Source organism: Rhinichthys klamathensis, unplaced genomic scaffold (assembly GCF_029890125.1).
Source record: "Rhinichthys klamathensis goyatoka isolate OS25496 unplaced genomic scaffold, OSU_Roscu_1.1 h1tg000019l_1, whole genome shotgun sequence".
Lineage (NCBI taxonomy): Eukaryota > Metazoa > Chordata > Actinopteri > Cypriniformes > Leuciscidae > Rhinichthys > Rhinichthys klamathensis.
In genome coordinates, this window is record NW_026606570.1 from 6,046,095 (window position 1) to 6,070,650 (window position 24,556).

Sequence of the window (24,556 nt, forward strand, 5' to 3'; positions counted from 1 at the left end):
GGCGAAGGGAGGACCACGGCTACAGTACCAGAACATTGATGGGCTGATCGATGGGCCCTTTAACCACGATGTACTCGATCCCCGTCTCATACACATCTGTAGGCCGCCGGTATTTGAAAATGGTCCCTGCTGCATGGAAGTTCTGTGGGGTGTCCACTTTATATGCACCATTGAAGAAAAAGTTCCCTGCTTGGTCAGTCACAGCTGGAAAATAACAAGGGTGAACTATAGTGATGGGAGGATTGGATAATTTAATTGACCTTCTCATTAAATCATGTTCAGCAAAATGAATGAATCTTTCTTCAAGTATTTTTTTTTTCAGTTGAGTGGAGTTAAAATGTTATATATTCAATAGGCAAATTAGAACACATAGGCCTACACCTATGCCATCTTAAAGTATTCTGAATTAAGAAATCATTATAATGCAGCCAAAGATAAATAATGGAAAAGTAAAATGATTTGTTTACCTCCAGAGTCTTTCATTTATATGCATTTGTTTATGTATTAACTTGTATGCATATAAAATCTATCCAGCGCTGCAAAAAAAGTTTAATAACTGTGGAAGCACGATGGGCATGTTTTGCTTGATGCTAATTCAACACCACAAACGCAAAAAAATTCATATATATATATATATATATATATATATATATATATATATATATATATATATATATATATATATATATATATATATATATATATATATATATATATCTCCTTAAACTTGTATTTCCTTGTAAGTTCAGAAAGGGCGATTCTGAATGAATTACTAGGGCAATTAGATTTGTGCCTATATGCCATCATGGAAAAACCCGGGCTTTCACTTGATATTGTAGATGAAGTATGAAGTACTTGTCATACTTTGAAAGTTTAGTGCACAGTTGAGCACTCAAGCCATTCAAAGGGCCTGTCCCAAGACCAAACGTATTTCCAGTATTTGGCCAAAGTGTTCCAGTGGGTGTGAAGACCGCAAGTGTGTGTAGAACTTTTGATTACCCCATGGGACACACTTACAGTGCTTAGCTTAAGTGAATACACCCATGCTAAAGTTTACTAAAAAGAGGGATAAAAAATCATCTTTTGGAAATTGATCTTAATGCCTTACTGTAATAAAAAAAAAAAGAGGAATAATCCAACCTTTAAGGACACCAATTTTCTTTGTGAATGAATAATGTATTGTAAAAAAAAAAATGTTCTTCTTTAAAATACAGGGGGCATAAGTCAGGACACCCCTATGTTAAATTCCCATAGAGGCAGGCAGATTTTTATTTTTAAAGGCCAGTTATTTCATGGATCCAGGATACTATGCATCCTCATAAGTTCCCTTGACCTTTGGAATTAAAATAGCCCCACATCATCACATACCCTTCACCATACCTAGGTATGGTGATTCCTATCACACCGAGATTGGCATGGTTTCCAATCACACCGAGATTGGCATGGTTTTATTTCAGTTAGCCTAATAGCTGGTTTGATTTGAGAGATGATCTTATGGAAAGCAACCCATGCCAATCTCTAGGTATGGTGAAGGGTATGTGATGATGTGGGGCTACTTTAATTCCAGAGGCCAAGGGAACTTTATCTGGATGCATAGTATCCTGGATCCATGAAATAACTGGCCTTTAAAAATAAAAATCTGCCTGCCTCTAATGGGAATTTAACATAGGGGTGTCCTGACTTATGCCTCCTGTATTTTAAGGAAGAACATGTATTTATTTACGATACATTATTCATTCACAAAGTAAAATTGGTGTCCTTAAAAGTTGGATTTGTTTTTAATTAAGGCATTAAGATCAATTTCCAAAATATTTTTTTATTCCTCTTTTTGTAAAATGTGTTGTAAAAAATGCAAGTAAAGTATTTATAGAGCTTTATTTACACATTTAAATTTTCTATACTTTGCACTTTAAAATAAACCTCAAAAAGTCTCTTCAATAGTTCCTATGTACCAGACAACATAGGGAAAACAATTCACATGCTATACCACTCTGAATGATTTACAGTACAGGATATCTGCTCACCCAGGATATCTGCAGACTTCTTCCTCTCTATAATTTGGATGTCCCATGATCCTTCTGGGATTTGAGTTATCAAAGAATAACCTTCAAAGAAAGAGTTCACTTAATTAGGATTCTAGTTCCTTGATGAGTTTATTCAGAACCATTTAATATGAATGCCATTCTACAAATGTCACGGGTTACGCATGTAACCATGGTTCCCTGAAAGGAAACGAGACACTTCATCGTATGACAACACGTTGGGGAATGCCTTCGGCGTGCAAGCGTCTGAAGTACGTGTGCAACTAGTCCAATCTTGATTGGTGTTACCTCAGCCCATGATGTGTGACGGCGTACAAGGAAGCTATAAAGGGAAGCAGGCAATAAAGCAAAGGTAGCTTTTGATAAGATGAAGCAAGCCGCTGACAGGCATGCAGGAAGTATGGTAAAGGGATGCAGTGTCTCGTTCCCCTCTCAGGGAACCATGGTTACATGCGTAACCCGAGATGTTCCCTTTCGAGGGAACTCAAGCTGCATCGTATGACGACACTTTGGGGAACAAAATACCCACTTGCCATGCTGACAAATGCCTGTATTTGTATGAAGATGTTCAAGCATGACTCAGTACATAAGCACTTGCGACCCTGGAGTGACCGGGAGGTCCAAACTGAGGAACCTTATGAAAGTGCCATACCCCTTGTGGAATGAGCTCTAGCTTGAAGAGGTGAATGCAGACCGCGCACCTCTTTAAGTCATAGAAATTGTTTCCACAATCCACCTGCTTATAGATTGTTTGGTCGCCGAGCAGCCCTACCCAGGGGGCTGAAGCATACCAGTAACTGGTCAGTTCGTTCTCTTTGAGAAGTTTTCTGAACATAGACCTCTAGCGCCCTAACCAGAGCCTGCAAATCACCTACTGATTGCCAGTGAGAATGCCATGTTGATCCCCCTCAGGGGCCAGACCCAAAGGCCTCAGGCCGCAAATTCTTTCTAGAACTCCCGGGAACAGAGCGATTCGGGGGATTGCGTACACACGAAGCCTCTGTCACGTCTGTACCATGGTGTCCAGTCCCAAAGGAGCAGGATGAGAGAGGGAGAACCACAGTGGGCAAAGAGTCATCTCTTGCGACACAAACAGGTCTACATGACCGAACTCTCTCCATATTCACTCTACCGACTCGGGATGGAGTCTCCATTTCCCGGGCCTCAGCCCCTGACTCGACAGGACGTCTGCTCCCACATTCAGGTGCTCAGGGATAAAAAAAGTGTTCTCAGGGAGAGTAACTTCCCCTGAGATCACAGGAGAGATGATGTTCTCTACACAGACCCTGAACTGAGCAGCCTTCCATGACGTGCCCCACCCTTTGCGGGACGCATCTGTTGATACGATCTTGCAATGTCCAGATGCTCCCAACACTGGGACTTGGGACAGGAACCAAGGCCTTTTTCCACATGATTAAGGAACCAAGGCACCTGCCTGTGCTGTGAAAGAATAGATATGGGGAGTAAGCGTCCTTTAGATCTATCATAAAAAAAAAAAACTTCATTTGACTTACGAAAAGAGGAATTGTCAACATCTTGAATCTGAATCTCCTCAGAGAATAGATCAAGTGACATTGGTCTATGATGGAATGCAACCCCATCCTTCTTTGGCACTAAAAAATAATGGCTGTAGACCCCGGTGTTTCTCTCTGGGGGAGGAATAAATTCTAAGGCCTTTTCGCCAGAAGAGATTATACCTCCTGTTCCATAACCTGAGCCTGTTCGGAACCTACTATGGTAGGTAGCACCCACTGAAATATATTTGGAAGTCCTTGTCAGGCTTCGAGGAAATCTACTAGAGCAATCAGCCTCTCGAGGCTGACCTCTGGAATGTTTTGAGTAGTGCATTCGGTATCCTGAAGTGAATTCACAGCAGGATTTAACCAAATCGATATTCTACAGACATCCTTATGGAGGGCAAACCCCTCATAACCGCAACCACAATGGGAGGGTAACAAGGTTTTGGTTCGATGGAAACTGCTGTGCCCTGAAGCACTATATGTGCCGGGGTTAATGAATCTAAATTAATCTTAATGAAGCTAATTTCCTGAAGGATCCGAGGAGGAATGGATGTATCTCGCCTTGCCCACCAGTGAAAATGTTACATGGCAAGACTTGGTGGGCAATGCAGGGGTTTTCAGGGACAACACAATCTCAGGGGAGAGATATGCAGTTAATGTCTCTTCAACCTTAGCCATCATCCCATAGCCATTCTCCTTGAGCCCCATGATCACTGAATAATTATAAACTATGGGGAGACGTGAGGAGAACGGCTTCTTCCAGGACCTCGACACCTCAGTGTGGAGATCTGGAAAGAGTGTCAAACCACGACGTGGAGGTTGTGATTTTGCAGGAAGCGCTCATCTAGCTTGTCTTTTCTTGAATGCTTCCCGCTTCTCGGCTGGCCAGTTGATACTAAGCTTCGCCATGCACTAGTTCAAACCTCCACAAGCTCCTCATACTGCGGGGAAAGGGCTGGCGAGTCACCCAAATCGCCCGCATCAATGCTTAGGACTGGATAGTCCCATCAATATCCACTCGCCCAGGGCAGAAGAAGCCGCAGAGCGGGCTTCCGGACCCCGAAAATGAGCACTGAAGCTAGGGGTTGAGAGCTGAGAAAGGGCTGAAGTCGTCTCAAGGTCCTCCCCTAGCTCCATTTGTGATACCCACGAGTGAAGCAGCCATGAGACCCGTTCCCGGGGAGCGTAAGCCTGTGCACTTTCTTTCTTTTCAAACATGACCAGGCAAGGGAAACTGTTCCTCAATGGAAATTGTTCACAGTATACAGATCCAGCCCCATCGAGAGCTGACCGTGCATGCTCCACTCCCAAGCACCTCACACATTCAGATCGTTTGTACGTCAAAGGCGTTCCCCAAAGTGTTGTCATACAACACAGCGTGAGTTCCCTCAAAAGGGAACACTGAGCTGATATTACCTAGACTAGAAACCCCACGACGAAAGTTCCCAGTAACACGACTGCAGCTGCTCCCATCTCCCTGACATACACCACACTTATCCAGGGCGTTGGGGGAGAAGAGAACACCATCACATCCAATGGGCTGCAAAGTTACACATCAGCTTATAAGTTAAGATCACATGCATGAGAAAAGTAATACAAGGATATATCCTTATATTAGTGTATAGCCATCTACAGTTTAACTTACTTCACATCTCCCATCTACACACACACCCCTGTAATTGCTGTATTTGCAAGATGTTCCATCCCGTGCAGGTACCATCAGCTGTCTTTGACCATCAGAGGTTGTGCAGTGCAGGTCACATGGATTACTGGAAATGTGAACGTAGTCATCTACAGGAATATAAACAGGGTTCATTGTTTCAACATAAATGATACCTTCACAGCACAGCTTCGTTAATTAAAACAGGTAATACCGGGATAGAGAGGTTTCCAGTGGTAATTCTTTCCACTATAAACCTGAGAGTTGAATGACCAGCACTGCTCTTCTCTGAAGCTCCTTCCTGTAGAAGGACATTCCTGTAATTCACAGAAATACAATCAGTTGAATACAACTGAATACTGCTTTTTGGTTGCACATTAGGTAAACTTAAAACTGACTAAAAAGAGCAAACTATGCATTTACAGTAAGCCTCGGGTGGAAGTGGAACATGAGGCTCGCTGTCAAGTTAGGCATCTGGGATGCATTTCTTTTGGTCTATCTAAATGCACTGTGTATATGTGTGTGAGGAAAGGAAAGACAGATCCTGTGAGCTGACCTTTGCATTGCAGAGATGATACTTTTTTGCATTGCCTGTGCACGTCATGTTGTCTTTACCAGTTGTTGTTTTCTTTCTTTGAAAGAAAGATATATTGTTTTAGTTTAGTATAATAGTACACTCTCAAATTTTCTCTTTTTTACTGGTGCCTAGTAAAAGAATTCAATGATTTATGTTTAAGGATTTGAAACAAAACTAAAACCATTTTTTTTCCAGAACATAATACAAAAGCATTGAATTTTTAACAGGCTAACTTATGGAAACCCATTTCTCCCACATAAGAAAATAAATCATGCTTTGGTAAATCTTAATCTTAGTCATAAATATGAGACAAAAAAATTAAGACAAAAAAGTCAATTGTGACAAATAATTTAATTGAATACAGTTTATTTTAATGTCATAATTATGGCTTAGTACATTTGACGTTTAATGTCACAATTAATTTTTTTTACTTATTATCTCATAATTTGTATATCATCCTTTAAAATGTTTAATTATGACTCTCTGCTTTTATGTCATAATTTTGACTCTATCTCATAATAACGACGTCATAATTTTGACTTATGCCATAATTATGACTTTGTATCTCATAGTTTCGACTTTTTATGTCTAACTTTTTATGCTTTACCAAAGCATGGCTTTCTTTTTTTTTTATGCGTCATAAAAATGGTCTTCTATTCCAGCTAGCTACCATAACTAGCTAACTAGTTGCTGTATTTCAAAGGTGGGGGAGTGTCAGGGAAACCCTGTGGAAATGTTCTTCACATAAGATTTATCTTGCTGTTAAATCTTACCAGCATTATTTAATGTAAGTAAAGCAGTAACTAAATGTTTTTATAATAGATGTCTACGTATTATAAAATGTGATAAGCTGACCTTTGTTTTAGACAGTGTCTCTCCTGGGACATGACACCTCCTCCACAGGTACGTGTGCAGGCGGTCCATTTTGTCCATTCTCCCCACCAGTATGTGATCACCTCCAGCCCGTCCTCTAGACTATTAGAGGCAACACCCTCTTCCTTTGGAAAATAAAGAGTTCATTTATTAAAGTGAGCATTGGAGACCAACATCTGTGCTTAGAGAAGGCTATAACGTTTCTTATATTTGTAATCTTCGAAATAGAGTATTACAAGTAGCACTAAAAACATAGTGAGGTAAAAACATGAAAAAAACTATTTTTCAATGGGGTGAGATAGGTGTGTGTGTGTGTGTGTGTGTGTGTGTGTGTGTGTGTGTGTGTGTGTGTGTATATATATATCTATATATATAACAAAAATATGAAAATATTTTTCTGTAGTTTGGTGCTCTGATGTAAACTTGGGTTTTGATTTATCATCATAGTATAAAATTAATAACTTGTCAACATACAAACCTGTCCTCTGCTTGAGAGATTTCCCAGAGACAGAGCCAGCGTTACAAGACCAAGCAGCACCAGACTGCTCTCCACATACTGGGCCCTTAACCAGATCCCCATCCTGTAGGACATGAATATTTGGGTAAAAAAGAAACTGAATAGCCTCTCAAAGGATAGGTTTAAATTCTCTACAGATATAAGCACAAAAGGAGATTGTTTTTCGTTCAAAATTACTATATGTTCTGAGGATATATTTGAATTGATGACAGTGAGAGTATCATTTAGGGCCCTAGGTGTTACGGGTGGTGTATGGCTGGAAGCACGAGGAGACCAGGAAAACAGGTTCTCTTACGAGAGTATCTCTCGTACTGCGTAATAGCTTACGCTAGGGGAAAAACTCTTTTCCGCGAGATATTGAAGCCAAAAATTATCCTTAATTTTTTATTAATGTAAAACGCTTTGCAGCAGCAAGCAGACATAGGCGAAACAGCTCGCGCGCCTATTGGTTGCTCTGCAGCAAATGCAGCAGCCTATCGAGAGAGACTCTGCGTGACGTAATGACCAATGGGGGCAATTCGCGCCCATATCGTCACGTCCCGCCAGGAGGGGCGTGGTCTCACCCTATATATATATGCTCGTTAGGCTGATACAAGCTGATTTTTACCTCTTCAGCGAAGCACACGCATCGCTGGATCCGGAGTGAGAAGCCGCGCCGTCGATGCAAGCCTTTCAGCGGGACGAGCTCTGGAGTCGCTGGCCTCGCCGCCTTCAACTGCCGTACCTGCTGCGCTTTCCGGCGTTCTATATCCTTTCATACTCTGTGTGTATTTACTCTGTTGAGAGTGTTTGCTCGCTTACTTGACGCGACTCACACTTCTCTCACAAAAAGAGCTGCCTCTTTTTAAAGATGCCTTCCTGTGGCTCGTGCCGCGCCCCGCTCAGCGATGGAGACCGGCACGTCATCTGTGTTTCCTGCCTGGGTGAGGATCACGCGGCTCTCGCGCTCGCTGACGGCGGATGCCCTCATTGCGAGTTTTTGCCCATGGTGACTCTGAGGACTCGCCTGGCATCATTCTCCGAGCCTTCACCACAGCCCGCCGTGGTGCCGCGCCGCAAGTAGCGCCGCGCCCAGCGCGCTCCCGAGCTTTCTCCAGCCCGCCAAAGCTCGCCGGTTCGCCCGCCAGCTTCGCCGGCTTCGCTCGAGTCGCTCACTGACGGACAACGGCCGCCGCCTGCCGCCGCGTCCATCCACGAGTTTGACGAACCCACCGAGGCGTGTTCTCTTCTGGCATCCGATAGTGAGGATTGGGCGAGCTCCGTGGATCTCCCCTCCGCTAGCGTTTCCCGCCAGACCACTGGTAAGAGAGCCGGCATTGAGACTGAGCTGATGCGTCTGCTCTCTCAGGCCTTGGAAAGCATCGGCCTCGATTGGGAGGCGCCCGCGCAACCGCCGCGCAACAGGCGAGCTCTGTGGACCTCCGCCTTCTGTCCGCGAGTCGTCAAGGTAACGGGCCAGCATCAAGACCGCGAGCCCTAAAAACCGCGGCTAGCTTTCTTTGCGTTATAAGAAATCTACCCCGCCCCCCATGGGCGTGCCTCACCGGCAAATGAGAAATGAGTGTGTTTTAGTCCCCGCCGAGGCCGGATTAATCTCCATTTCTCAAACATTTCTCAGCTCCTAGTTTGAGCGGCTGAAAATGTCATTATTGCAGCAATGAGCCTGTTGTATAACACGCACACCTGCATACAAACGCCGACACACACAAAACTGTGATGACACTCTCCTATCTGCTTGGGCTAGTGTAGTTCTCCCTGTGGCCCAGTGGCGGAACCTAAAGCTTTCACGCGAGAGACCCGTGTTCGATCCCGGCTCTCGCAGCAGATAAAAATTTAGTCTCGCCGCGGCCAGACTTCCACCGAAACTTTTCGCTCGTTCAGTTCCAGAAAATGCGACTGTTCCAGTGTATTTTGCAGTAAACAAGCTGGTACCACGGCCCGCTTGCCTGCACATAAAGGCCGTTTCCATGGCGACCCAGAAAAATCATTGTATTTCTGGTTTTCCGGCCACAGCCGATGGTGTTATAAGTGTAATAAAATGCTCACAGCCCAGTGTTCATTTCTACACACAAACACAGCCCGCCACGGTACAGGTACTCGGTACTCGCACAATTGTGCATTAAATGTAGTGAATGTGCCCACAACCCAGTGCCCACAAACACTACCACGGTTTCTGTAAAACGAAACCAACACAAGTCTTCCTAGCCTCCAAGGAAATCGACGGTGTTTCAGTCTCGCCGTGGCCAGACTTCCACTGAAATTTTCGCTCGTTCAGTTCCAGAAAATGTGACTGTTCCAGTGTATTTTGCAGTAAGCAAGCCAATACCATGCCCGCTTGCCTGCACACTAATGCTGTTCCCACGGCGACCCAGATAAATCACATAAATGGTGTATTTTCTGGTATTCCGGCCACAGCCGATGGTGTTATGAGTGTATTGAAAATGCCTACAACCCAGGGCTCATTTCTACACACAAACACAGCCCGCAAAAATGCAGGGCTCGCACAAACAATCCGGCCACGGCCGATGGTGTTATGAGTGTTGTAAGAATGCCCACCCAGTGCCCATTCCCACACCCAGACACAGCCCGCCACGGTGCAGGGCTAGCACAAATAAAATCGACTCAGGTCGATTGTGCAAACAATGTAGTAAACGCGCCCATGTCACCATGCCCGCTCACACTACATGCTGCGTGTCCCTTGGTTTCTGTAAAAACGAAACCAACACACATTCAGTCGGCCATGAACGACAGTGTTTTCAGTGTAATAAATGTGCCCGCAGCCCCGCGCCCACATTTTCTCACAGACACGCCGATTCCTACGGGATCTCCCCCGCTCGCTTTTTCTGCACAATCTGCCATAAAAAAGCTGAGCGCGGTCAGGCCGCCCGCTGTGATCAGCGCGCCCCCCGCCTCGAACGCTGTAAACACGGTGTTGTGTTCCCAGTATGCCCGGGCTCTCGAGCTGCCGTTTTGCCGCGACCAGAGCCCGGATTTCATTCTGCCCCTAGCTATTCACGCAGATGCGTGGTCAAAGCTTCCCGGGGTATCAGAATGGGTGCTGAACACTATAAAGAGAGGCTATTCGCTACAATTCGCTCGACGCCCGCGCCGTTATACGGCGCGTGTCGAAACTACGGTGAAAAGCGAGGTGTCTCATCTACTTCGTGCCGAGATAGCGAAACTACTGAGCAAAGGGGCTATAGAACCTTTATCTCAGAGCGAAGGGGGCCTATACAGCAGATATTTTCTGGTGCCGAAAAAGGATGGGGGTCTCAGACCCATTTTAGATCTACGACAGCTGAACAGAGTGCTTGTCAAACGCCAGTTCAGGATGCTTACGACCAGGAAAATCCTCGCGCAATTGCGCCACGGGGACTGGTTTATGTCGATAGATCTGAAAGACGCCTATTTCCAAATACAAATAGCGTCCCATCACAGGCGATTCTTGAGATTCGCCTTCGGGGGCCAGGCATATCAATACACAGTCCTGCCGTTCAGCCTGTCCCTAGCACCTCGTACATTTACGAAGTGCATGGACGCGGCGCTCGCACCCCTGAGACTTCAGGGCATGCGAGTCCTGAACTACTTGGACGATTGGCTGATTCTAGCTCGATCACGATCGGAGCTCATAGAACACAGGGCCGCATTACTCGAGCACCTCGAGGAGCTGGGCCTCACAGTCAATTGGGCGAAGAGCTCACTGTCTCCCAGTCAGAAAATTTCCTTTCTGGGAACCGTGTTGGACTCGCTGTCCATGACAGCACGCCTGTCACCAGAGCGCGTGCTAAATATTCAGCGCGGCGTGAAATCCTTCCGCCACGGCGCGATAGTTCCGCTCAAAAGGTTTCAGAAAATGCTGGGGCTGATGGCCTCAGCAGCCTCTGTACTCCAGTTGGGCTTGCTCCGCATGCGCCCACTGCAGATGTGGCTGAAAGCGCGGGTTCCACCCAGGGCATGGACAGCGGGTCTGTTTCGCCCCAGGGTCGACCTTCAGTGTGTTTCAGCTCTGGAACCTTGGAAAATAACCGACTGGTATCAGTCAGGTGTGAGTCTGGGGACCGCTTCGAGTGTGAAGGTGGTGTCTACGGACGCCTCCACCTCGGGGTGGGGAGCGCTGCTCGAGGGCAGACCGCTAGCTGGCCTGTGGTCAGAACGGGAAAAGCTCCTTCACATAAACTGCTTGGAGATGATAGCAGTCGACAAAGCGCTACGGCGTTTTTGTCCCCAGGTAACAGGCCACCACGTCTTGGTCCGGTCGGACAACATGTCAGTGGTGGCATACATAAATCGCCAGGGCGGCGTCAGGTCACGAAACCTTCACAGGATGACGGAACGCCTCCTGGTCTGGGCTCAGCACAACCTGCTCTCACTGAGAGCAGCGCACGTGCCTGGTCACCTGAATGTGGGACCAGACAGACTGTCCAGGAACAATGTTCCAGCAGGAGAATGGTCGCTGCACCCGCAGACGGTCCAGCTGCTGTGGAAAACGTTCGGCAGAGCACAGGTGGACCTATTCGCGTCCCACGAAAACGCTCATTGCCCGGAGTTTTTCTCGAAAAGCAAGGACGCGCTGGCTCATGTTTGGCCCCGCTGCCCCCTATATGCTTTTCCTCCTGTCTCGCTCCTGCCTCAGGTGTTGGAAAGAATCAGGGAGAACAGATGCCCAGTGCTGCTCGTAGCTCCGCTCTGGACAAACCAGACGTGGTTCCCTGCCCTGATGCAGCTGACCAGCACTGCCCCATGGCCTGTACCGTTGAGGAGAGACCTCCTCTCTCAGGCGGAGGGCTCGATTTGGCACCCTCGCCCGGAGTTGTGGTCCCTGCACGCATGGGCCATCAACGGGTACCCGCTAGCCTCCCAGAAGGAGTGTTAAACACGATCGCGCAGGCTAGAGCTCCGTCTACCAGGCGGCTCTACTCCTCGAAATGGTCTGTTTTCTCTGCATGGTGTCAAGCCTAGAGCTTTTCACCTGTGGAATGCGGGGTTTCGGAAGTGCTTTCCTTCCTTCAAGAGCTACTGGATAAGGGCAGGACCCCATCCACGCTCAAAGTATATTTGGCGGCCATAGCAACGTTTGCAAAACCGGTGTCAGGCCAGTCGCTGGGGAAAAACGACTTAGTTGTGCGTTTCCTTAGGGGAGCTCGGAGGCGGAACCCTCCCAGGCCCCCTTCAGTCCCGACGTGGGACCTTTCCACGGTCCTGGAGGCCATGAAAGGCGCCCCGTTCGAGCCAATCCAGCTGGTGGACATGAAACACCTGTCGTTCAAAACAGTGTTTCTCATGGCTCTCGCTTCAGTGAAGCGCATAGGGGACATACAGGCGCTTTCAGTAAGCGCGTCGTGTATGGAGTTTGGGCCTAATGACTCGAAGGTCATTCTCAAACCAAAGCACGGGTATGTCCCGAAATCCCTCAATACACCGTTCAGGGCCCAGGTAATTTCCCTGTCCGCCCTTCCGGTTCTCAGTGAGGAGGAGGATGCGAGTCTCCTTTGCCCCGTCAGGGCATTGAGAGCTTATGTGTCACGCTCGTCTGTTTTCAGACAGACGGAGCAGCTTTTTGTTTTGTTTGGCGGGCGTTCCAAGGGACTCGCCGCCTCAAAACAGAGCCTATCCAGATGGATAGTGGATGCCATTGCGCTCGCTTACTCTGCGAAGGGCCTACAGTGCCCCTTGGGTGTCAGGGCGCACTCCACGAGAGGCGTGGCCTCTTCGTGGGCATGGTCAAGCGTGGTTTCCCTGCAAGATATCTGTACGGCCGCGGGCTGGGCCTCGCCGTCTACATTTATAAAATACTATAACCTGGAGGTACCCGCCTTACAAGCTAAGCTTTTGGCGGTCTAAAATTCAGTGCTATCTGCCCCGCTGTGCGGCCCAGATGCTGAGTTTACTGCAGCCCCATGAGTGTTGACACACGTATGGCCACCCAGATCAGGCTGAAAGCTTTCACCCTGGCTGCGCGTTTTATTGTCATATAATAGCCCCGCTGGGTGCTTTTTTATAGGGAATGACGCTTCCAGCCTCTCTTCCTCCACTCTATGTGAGTTTATGGTGATTATGCACTACATGAGCCCTGGGCTTCGGCCCCCGGGACTTTGGTGTTGGATCCCTGTACGCACGGCGTGCTGCATTGTGTTCCCCTAGCGTAAGCTATTACGCAGTACGAGAGATACTCTCGTAAGAGAACGTACTCGGTTACTAACGTAACCTCGGTTCTCTCTAGAGAGGGAACGAGTACTGCGTATCTTGCCGTGCTTGGAATACGCTCTGGTTCGCTTCAGCGATAAAAACCAGCTTGTATCAGCCTAACGAGCATATTTATAGGGTGAGACCACGCCCCTTCTGGCGGGACGTGACGATATGGGCGCGAATTGCCCCCATTGGTCATTACGTCACGCAGAGTCTCTCTCGATAGGCTGCTGCATTTGCTGCAGAGCAACCAATAGGCGCGCGAGCTGTTTCGCCTATGTCTGCTTGCTGCTGCAAAGCGTTTTACATTAATAAAAAATTAAGGATAATTTTTGGCTTCAATATCTCGCGGAAAAGAGTTTTTCCCCTAGCGTAAGCTATTACGCAGTACTCGTTCCCTCTCTAGAGAGAACCGAGGTTACGTTAGTAACCGAGTACGATTTAATGAACAAAATCTCAGGAGCATAAACACACACTACTATATAAACGCACCATATACAAACGAGAACCGACAAGGAGTGAAGGAGAACACAGGGTTTACATACACAGAGAACAGATAGGGGAACAAGACACAGCTGGGGCAAATGAACTAGACACAGGTGAAGGAACTGAGAACTAACGAGGAGCAGGAAAACTGAGACACAGGAATAAACCAAATACACAGTGACGGTGGGAACTCAGGACACACATGTAACATAACGCCCCCTCCAAAAACGCGCGACCTCGCGCCGTATAACTTCAATAGGGGTGGGCGGAGCAGGCTGGTCAGGGGGCCATGGCGGAGTAGGAGACCACCCCTCGGGCGGTCCTGGAGGAGAATCCCCTTCGGGCGGCCATGGCGGAGAATCCCCTTCGGGCGGCCATGCCGGAGACGCACCTTCGGGCGGCCTATATCCCCCCCCCCCCCCCCAATTTTTGGGGGGGATTGCCAGGCTCAGAGACGTGCATAAGGACAGGCTCGGAAGGGCTGGACGGGACCAGCGGAGGAGGCTCTGTAGGGCTGGACGGGACCAGCGGAGAAGGCTCTGTAGGGCTGGACGGGACCAGCGGAGAAGGCTCTGCAGGGCTGACGTGGGGCGCTGGCTCGGCAGGCGTGACTTGCTCAGGCTCTGGCGGGCAGGCGACGGGCTCAGCCTCTGGCGGGCAGGCGACGGGCTCCGGCTCTGGCGGGCAGGCGACGGGCTCCGGCTCGGCAGGCGTGACGTGAATCTCCGGCTCGGCAGGCGTGACGTGAAGCTCCGGCTGGACGTGGCCTGCCCGTGACGTGAAGCTCCGGCTCGGCAGGCGTGACGTGAAGCTCCGGCTGGACGTGGCCGACGCGAAGCCCTGGCCGGACGTGGCTGACGTGAAGCTCTGGCTGGACGGGGCTGACGTGAAGCTCTGGCTGGACGGGGCTGACGTGAAGCTCTGGCTGGACGGGGCTGGACGTAACCAGCGGTGCGGGCTCGGCTGGGCGGAACCAGCGGTGCGGGCTCGGCTGGGCTCGGCTGGGCTGGACAGAACCAGCGGCGAAGAGGGCTTAGAATGGACGGTCTCTGGCTGGACGGTCTCCGGCTGGACGGTCCCTGGCTGGACGGTCTCCGGCCGGACGGTCTCCGGCTGGACGGTCCCTGGCTGGACGGTCTCCGGCCGGACGGTCTCCGGCTGGACGGTCTCCGGCTGGACCATAGCTGTCAACATTGAACATTGAATACAAGGGAGATTTCCCGGAATCCATCCCCAAAATAAGGGATTTTTTTTACACTATTCTTACCCACAAACTTAAAAAATAAAGCACTAATCATTAAAAGTCTAAAGAGTTTATAACTACATATGAGTGAGAGAGAGATAAAGAGACCGTGTGTGTGTGCGTGTGTGTGTATGAGAGAAAGAGACAGTGTGTCATTTTTTAAACATTTTTTATCAGAGAATGTACTAATATCAGCTTACGAGGGAAACGGTGGTGCTTCAGGGGCTGCTGGAGATGATTAGGGAGAGGTCTGTGCTCCTTTACCGATCAAAGCGTGCGCTGACACGGAGTAAAGCCTTGTTTATACTCGACGCGTCAGCTTTTTTGTAACAGCGCGCGCGGCGCCGCATCCGATGATGAACGACTTCAAGCCGAATCTGCCCGAGCTTGTACGTCTCACACAATCAGAGCGTAAAAATATGGGATATTTTACGGGAAAATACTAAAACAGGAAGACAGCGGGAAAAGAGCTAAAATACGTGAGAAACCCGGAAAAAACGGGAGGGTTGACAGCTATGGGATGGACGGTCTCTGGCTGGACGGTCTCTGGCTCGGTGGGGCCCACTGTGAGCGGCGATCCACAGGCCACCAGCACCCACTCTATGTAGGCAGCGAAGTTCCCTCGAGGCCCATCTCCGGGCAGGCATGCTTTGGTCTCAGTGTTTAGGCCTTCCCGGAAGAACACACAGAGGCTGGTGTCATCATAATGAACTAGAGGTACCAAGTCCAAATACCTCTGTGTGTGGGCCTCGAGGGACTGATCCTCCTGGGACAGGAGAAGGATTTGGACTGCTGCATCCATCGATGTTTAGGTCGGTTCTTCTGTTACGGGTGGTGTATAGCTGGAAGCACGAGGAGACGAGGATAGCAGGAAAACAGGATTTAATGAACAAAATCTCAGGAGCATAAACAGACACTACTATATAAACGCACCATATACAAACGAGAACCGACAAGGAGTGAAGGAGAACACAGGGTTTACATACACAGAGAACAGATAGGGGAACAAGACACAGCTGGGGCAAATGAACTAGACACAGGTGAAGGAACTGAGAACTAACGAGGAGCAGGAAAACTGAGACACAGGAATAAACCAAATACACAGTGACGGGGGGAAACTCAGGGCACACATGTAACACTAGGCAGATAGATAAGACATGACAAAAGCTATGTGTGTGTGTGTGGTCCAGGTATTCCCTATGCCGTGGGTAGCCTACCAAATGACAGGTACACAATGATAGTAAAACTTGTTGTGGGGACAATAATTGAAATTAATTTCTATCTTTGTTCTATTAATTGTATTTGTCCTGTTGTTTGTAATTTGCTTCTTTGTTCTTGTTTTTAAAATGAAAAAAAAAAATAACAAAAATAACTATGTTGTGATAAATGTTTTTATCGTGAAATAAGATTTTTGACATTTTTCCCGCCCCTATTTGGGTGAATCAAAGATGCTACAAATAGCTTTTTTTTTCACTCAAAATCCACTTGGCTTAAAAATATTAGGAAACATGTTTGCATGGGCATGACGTTTTATGTGACCGGGACACATGAAAGACAATGAAAGGATGAATGCAATTCTCTGGCTTGTATTTAAGTCCAGTGATGCAAGAACATATACACTTCATTTAAGAAGACCATAAAAGTGAGCAAAAATCGCCAATCACACAAACTTCTCCAGTTCTCCTCCATCTCATGACTTCTCATCAGACCTGCACCTCCAATTAGGTAGGCTCCTTAAAGTAAGCAAACAGATCATCTCACTCTGTTTGCAGTCTGGCTTTTCCTGGCACTAAATATTGGTGACAGGTGTCTTAAACTACCCTCTGGAGCACCTGGAGTTCATTATCCACCCCAGACACAGCTGGAGCCCCGCCAGCTCGCCAAACACTCGTCTCCCACAGACCACGCGACGAGGCTGCGACCGCCGAGACAGACCTTCCTCTTCTGAGTTTCCCAGGCCACGAAAGAGAGTAAACACAGGCTAACCCCCTCCCCCGGGGCCTCCGCTCAAGGGAAGAGGGGTGTTTTTCTTTCCCTGGCAGCAGACAGACAGTAGGGCCATTCCCCATTTGGAGGGAGGGGGGAAGCCCTGTCTGTGAGCTGGAAGCAGACTCATCCTTCTCTGGAAGAGCTTCTGGTCACAGGGACCAGACGCAAGGATTCCTCAGTTCTCTGCAGCCTTCTCACGTCCACCGTCTTCAAGTGGAAAATCAATATTGCGGCTTTCTATCAAACGGGTGATGGGTACAAACTCACAGCATGTCAACCATGTAAGTGCTGAGAGACCAGCAGCAAGTGTTGTGACACATTTATGCAGATGAAACTGAACTATTGAGAGCAGATAATCAATAAACATTCACATTTACATATATGCATTTGGCAGATTTTATTTAAAGGGATTTTACCTGAATTTATGGAATAATGAATTTTGAACATGAACATGAAAATTTTGTTTTCTTTTGGACATTTGATTTCTTTACAAGCTATTTTCTGTGAATGTGAGAAGGATCTATAAATTACTAGAAGAATAACAGTTTACTACAGTTATTTGTGCTACATAACAATGTGTTTATGATTATAGTTATAAATTCAATTAATATGGTAATAAATACACACAAAAAACTCGCTTTCTCTTGTTTCATAAAAACGCATCTGGTGTCATCTTTCATCTCAGTTATCAACTGTAGTGAAAGTGACATTGGAAGACGTCAGTATTTATATTACTGTAATATTGTTAGTGTTCATCTTGTTGCTAGTCAAAAACAAAAACAAACAAAAATTTTTTGTACATTGTAAACTATTTTTTTTCTCAGCTGAGAATTTACATGAAAATAATTAATCGATATTTCATGTTCACATATTTATTTAGTTCGCAAGTAGCTTAGTAATGTACGGTCAGCTGGTCATTATCGCAAATTAGTAAAAAGTTTAAACAGAATACGTAGCCTACTTTTGAATACTTATGGAGCCCTACACTAACATTCTGGAAAAAAATTAAATTAAGAGTTTGTTCTTTTGTTTTAGTTAAATCATGGCAACCTTGTACTAATTACTTCACTCGTTTTATTTTAGTTAGATCATGGGAAATAGTTCTTAATTCATGGCCATGATATCTCTGTACTTTTTAGGGCTTCATCTTTCTCATTCTTTTGCTTTGGATGCTGTCCACCCTTAAGCTGCTCACTGATTTCTTGTGGTTCCCCTCATCCATTCATCATCCATGGTGATTTATTTAAGCGAGTAGCTATTTTCAAGTCTAATATCAAATTCATTTCCCTCTTGCTTTACACATTATCAAAACCACACATTAATTTTCTAGGGATTTTTCAAATGGACATTTCAAAACATGATGGACTTATCAGAGCTAAATATTTTAACTTAAGTAGACTTTTCAATAACGAACAAGAGCAAAAGCAACATTTTCATATTCATTGCAGAATTAATAATGCAAGGAATTTGTTTTCATTTTCTACTTTGGACTTAAAGTAAGCTTTAGCTGTTATCTGCAGCTGGACAAAAAAAATTGAGTGCCACATTACTATCACATTATATAGGCTATATTACTATCACATTTCTTTTCACATTACTTTCGCTTTATTTCACTGTCATCCAGCTCTTTGCATCAGCAGAGCAGTCAAACACTGTTTGTTTGGGTTTGTAAAACAAGTGTCTAGTCTGCTTGGCTTCCCATGCTCTTTTCCCAAAACACCCAGCACTATTCAGTGAAATGGACACACAACACACACACACACACACACACACACACACACACACACACACACACACACACACACACACACACACACACACACAGTAGAGTAGTCAGGCACACAGTAAATATTTGCCCTTACCTGCAGTCCAGTGTCAGTGTTGGAGCTAAGTGCTGCTTGGACAGTGTAGGTGGTGCTGGTGGTGGTGGTTTCTAATGGTGTGTTCTGAGGATGTGCTTTGTAAAGAGGGTAAGGTGTGCTCCTGTATCCCTCCTCTCCTCCGTCCTCTCCTCCTCCCTCCCCCTTTCTTCCCTTCAGTCCCAGCAGGAAGAGAGTGGCAGAGTTTGGGAACGCCTACGTAAAAACACTTTCCCGGCTGGTGCCAAGCTCATGGGCTGCCTTCTGCTGTGTGGTGGAGCGGAGCCACACTGCCATAGACTCAGCCAAACTGCTGTCTACTGGTCTCCGCTTGCAGACAGACAGGGAGGAAGTTGTCGTTTCCCACAGAGAAGCACCCCCCCACACACACACACGCACACACAGACTCCCCGTACCCCTCCTCATCACATCAGTCCATTCATCCTCCCCACACACACTTTGTCTATTCCAGATCATCCTCTCATGTCTCCTGCTGTACAGTAAGTTTTACTTACATCCCACCACTGCCGAGACACCCATCACTTCCACAGGGCATAGTGTAAAAACACTTAATGGGTATCCTGATAATTATCCTAATGGGTACAATGACAAAAAATGGAGATTAGTGGATCTGAAAAGATAATGAAATGGGAAATGGTGACTGAGCAAACTTATGGAAAAAGAGCGCTCAACAAAATAAAAAAAACTGTATTTTTGTCTATTGTTTTGGAAAATAAACATTTCATTGTTGATGTTCATTGTAATACCATGTTCTGTCATGGCATTACATCTGTCAACTCTAGATGGCGTAGGCTGGGTCCTTAATGCAACCTGCTCACAATTAAATTGTTAACTACACAGCACAAGCTGATTGGTTCCTGTTGCATCTGCAGCCAATCAGCTTGCTGCTCAACATTTAAATAGTTGGTCAGTGTTTGCTGTAGCAGTTTACAGCGCTTTTAATGTTCCTCTGTCTGAAACCCTCCACCTTCCCCAGCTCCACCTGATAGATCTATTATGGGTAATTTCATATATGCTATATGTGTTGGGTTTACATGTTTTATGGGGACTTTCGATAGATAAAATAATTTTCATACTGTAAAAATTTTATATTATCCCCCCTAACTCTAAACCCACCCCAAAACACAACTCTCACTGAAATCTAGATTTAAAAAAGTATGGTATTGTACTATGTGAAGGGATACCTGAGGCATATTTTATGTGGTTTATACTTAAAATGACACAAAAAAAATTACATTTTATTAAATACATTTATCTTGCTTTATGTATGATTATCTTACTGGAAAACAAAACAAAAATACTGATTAACTGATTTTTTTGCAGTGTAATAAAAGACTGGAAGGAAGAGAGAGAGAGATGGATGGAGAAAAAGACTTGGGCAGCACAAGCAGATAGTTGAGACCACCATGCCTGTGTGTGACGTGTACATTTATAGACCACATGTTCTCTTGGTTGCCTGTCTGTCTGCTCTGTACATTAGGGACGGTTCGCTACACTTATAGCTCAATCAAACACTCCTCTCAACCACAGATTTGTATGGTGATAGACATACTTCAGGAGATTTGCACAGTCTGGAAGTCTGGAGGAATGGTTGCTTTTTAAAAGCCTAAAATTACAAGGCAGAAAACACAGGGAAAGTTTGTGTGTGTGACACAGAGAAGGAGAGAGATCCTTCAATATTTCCAAGGCGAATGGCTGTGTAGGAAAAATGCTCTTGATGAATTTCAGTTGTTAGAAACACAAAAGAAAAAAATAGAAGTTTTCCTTCACTCTAAACTGTGGATGGAAACCCAGGTATATTTTGTGGAAATAAAAAAAGAAGTTAGGAATGAATAGACAACAACAATGCTCTCTAACTAGCGGTCTAATGTACCACACATGAATGCATTCACTACAATCATAGTCCAAACAAATGTTCTTCTCACACGACAGGCATGTTATTAGAGCCTAATTCGGCAGGGTCTGTTTTGGAACAATGAATCAGCTCTGCTATGCTAACTGATTGAAAGCTAAGCAGATATGGGGAAATAAGCAGACATGCATTTTAAAGTGCAAGTGGTCACTATTTTCTAACAGTTTGTTGATGCTATAAACAAAACATATTTCGGTACAGTCAACATGAATATCTTAATGCGTGCTCCAGTCCGTTTTTTCATTCATCATGGTTATTCCAAAGGGGAAAAAAGTTTGTCTTTGTCATCAAATTTAAAGAAACTTGAAAATATGCTCTTCCTCTGAAACCGCGCCATCGTCACTTAGGCCACACAGAATATTTGGTTAATGTTAACCAAAAGCCAAATACACTCAACTGTTTAGGCATTGTTTTCGGTCTGGCTAGATTCTGGTAGGCCTATGTCATTTTAAAGAGGTGCTTGATTATGATTTCACTTTTCTAACTTAGTTAGTGTGTAATGTTGCTGTTTGAGCACAAACAACATCTGCAAAGTTACGATGCTCAAAGTTCAAAGCAAAGGAAGATATTTGCTTTTAAAGAAATCATTTTTTAAGGAATACAACAAACAGCTGTTAGGGACTACACAACATTCCTCCCGGGTTAGTGACATCACTAACCCTAAAATTTACATAAACCCCGTCCCCGCAGTCCACGAAGAGAAAAGGAATTGTTGAAGTACAGAACATTTGTGAGTCTCTCTCAAGCTGTCGCATCCGTCTTTTCACATGCAATACAGTACGTAACACAAATGCAATAGCATGTCACTCTGTAGGCATCTTTCAACAGTTCCCACACGAGCGATTTATAGATTGTAGATTTATAGATTATAGATTTATAGACATGACAGAATATGCTAATTGAAGATAGTTAACTCCACATCAGCAACATAAATTCATCAACTAACCATTCAGAAACGTCCTGTTCAATTCTACATGTTGTCACTTCTTGAGTCTCTCCATCATTGTCCGACTCCAGTTTAAACATAAAAGGCAGAACAGTTTCTGATATTTTAGTGCTTGTCTGCGTGAGGTAATCGGAGCTGCTAACACACAAGCTCTTGAAGCTCTGTGCCGGGAGCAGCAGCTCATTTGCATTTAAAGGGACACACACAAAACAATGCGTTTTTACTGACCCTCAAAAAGGGACAATTTTAATGCTGTAAAAAATTATCTGTGGGGTATTTTGAGCTAAAACTTCACATACACACTCTGGGGACAACAGATACTTTTATACAATTATACTTATTGTAAAACGGGGCATACCACCCCTTTAAACATGTTTTAGACAAACCCTTTTACAAACAGAATGTTTATAGTTGAGGAGCTAAATTACATATACATTTTCAGATTTTCTGAAAATAATCATAGGCTAATTTCAAAATTTGATTCATTTTTTTCCCATTAAAATGAAATGATGTTAAAATCACCTGAATTAGGGACTTATGTTTTATATGGATAATGTTGCCGAAACAACTGTTGAGACATCATTAAAAGAAATGCTTCCTTTATTGAATCTTCTGATAGTGAGTGATGATCTTTTTTTCTCAGGCCCTCATTTCAAAGATAACATACAGACTTTTAAGTCAACAAAGTTTAATCCATCCAAAAATACGCATGCCATGGACCAGAGGTTCTCAGCTCGGGATTCATATGAGAGCGCAGAAGATTTCAAAAACTGTGTCAATGTAACAATCCAGCTTAGGGGTTTGTGTCAGAATTTCACTAAACTCACTAAAATATTATGGAACCTAAAAAATGCACACTAAAAAAAAGTTGAGAATACCTGCCTTTGACAAATTTTATGAATACCCTTACAAAAAAATAAGTATACTTCAAGTTAATTTTATTAAGTATACTTAAGTAATGTTCAAGTATATTTTAGGTATACTTAATGTAGTATACTAATATCAATGTACCAGAAGTATACTTTTAAGTTTAAGTGTAACAGTAAACTTTGAGTGCACAACTAGTTTACAACTGTTTTCCGTTTGTACTGCAACAAGTGAACTAACATGGTTTACCAGTTAAGTACTTGTAATTGTTTAGTTTATGAAAGTACACTTTGAAGTAAACTACTAGTTTAGTATAGTTTATACTGCAAGTACACTTGTGCGTTTTCTTTAAGTGAACAACATCATATTTATTTATTGCACTTTAAAGATATCCTATTTAGGTATTCATTTTTACTTGTGATATACCTTTACCTGTACTCTTAAGTAGATTTGGTATTCCTGTACACTACCAGTGGACTAAACAAAAATGCTCAATCTCAAAATAAGAAACATCAATATTTACAAAAAATGTAAGTTTATAAGACAGTATGTAAAACTATGTGAAAGAAAAGTATTTAATAAGCTACTCAATCAAAAGAGTAAACACAAGCCAAGTATACTTTGAATACTTAATCATACCTCGATCTAAAGATGCAAGTAGGCTATAGGCCAAATACTTTTCTGTCAGTATAAGTCAAGTATAGGCCCAGTTAAGTGTAATTTTAAGTATACTTCTGAGAAGTACATCAAAAGTAGACTAAAAGTATACTTTCTTGTTTTAAGTTCAAAAGAAGTATACTAAAGCACACTTGAATTAACAAATTTTTTGTAAGAGTATTAAATTTCAAATCATTTGACTTTGCAAGGCCAAATTCAGCAGCAGTGCTACACAAAAATGTGTCCACAGCGAGATGGACAAGTGAAAGCAATGATGTTGCACTTTTTAGCATGTGACCCCAAATGTGACTCCTCATTCCAGGACAGTGACTGGTCAAGAAAGTGGACTCTTCTGTAAGTATCTGAGGTTTGCAATCTCTCTGGTGTCTTGGAGAATCACGTTACAGAGTAACTTAGAGAATGTCGGGCGTGAGGAGCACTCAGCACACTGCACCCTTTGTGCTCCTCTCGCAGGTGCAACAGCTGAGAGAAGAACAGCTGTGACTGACCAGCCACAAAGTTCATAGCAAGACTCTCCCTCGTGCTCAAAATAACAAAATAAGGACTTTCCTAACTGTTGTGGACTGTGTGAAGTCTTATTTAGAAAGTCGTTAAAGCCACATCAAAAAAGCCACAGGATACAGAATGGTAAGGTTAAATCGTCCCGTGGTGTTGCAAGAACACAAGCATTTACAGCTCATCTTGCTGCCATTTAATGTGCTAAATTTCAATAACACTATGTTTAAATTAGAGAAACGTCACTAAGTCACATCTGTTTCCTATTGATTCAGAGTGAACAAGTCTTTTCTGCCATTTACGCTGAATTAAATGGATGCTGATGCAGATCATCTGATGCTTGGAGGAGTTTTTGACTTTTTGCAATGTCAATATAGACATTTTAGATACTAAAATGTTTCAGCAGCATAAATTCATAGATTTCAAAGATATAAAAGACATATTTTGACCACGTGAAATGTGACCAGTACAAAGTAAGAACTTGTTCTTGGGTTCCCTTTATTCATTTAATAGGCTCTTGGTCTATCAGTACATCTGGTATGGGTCTACACAAGACTCACAGGTCTCTAACACAAACATCTTAAGCCTACACCTTACCAGAACCAGTCACATTTTTTTTACCCTCAGAACCACATTCACGTCAAACACAGATTTGCAATGACGCATCCAGGTGCTTTCGCGAGGC

General features: G+C 44.7%; 1 protein-coding gene across 1 annotated transcript in view; it reads right to left on the minus strand.

Annotated features, from left to right (window-relative positions):
• The window catches only part of adamtsl2 (ADAMTS-like 2), a 36,005-nt gene extending 16,691 nt beyond the window's left edge, over positions 1-19,314 (minus strand). Inside the window, exons 1-9 of the mRNA XM_056237259.1 lie at positions 18,956-19,314; positions 7,151-7,253; positions 6,655-6,797; positions 5,779-5,854; positions 5,437-5,539; positions 5,208-5,353; positions 4,979-5,102; positions 2,025-2,105; positions 29-204 (exon numbers count right to left, since the gene is read on the minus strand). Coding sequence (XP_056093234.1) covers positions 29-204; positions 2,025-2,105; positions 4,979-5,102; positions 5,208-5,353; positions 5,437-5,539; positions 5,779-5,854; positions 6,655-6,797; positions 7,151-7,252 — 951 coding nt within the window. The 5' untranslated portion in view covers position 7,253; positions 18,956-19,314. The remainder of the gene's footprint in view (positions 1-28; positions 205-2,024; positions 2,106-4,978; positions 5,103-5,207; positions 5,354-5,436; positions 5,540-5,778; positions 5,855-6,654; positions 6,798-7,150; positions 7,254-18,955) is intronic.
• Between the last annotated feature and the right edge of the window lie 5,242 nt (positions 19,315-24,556).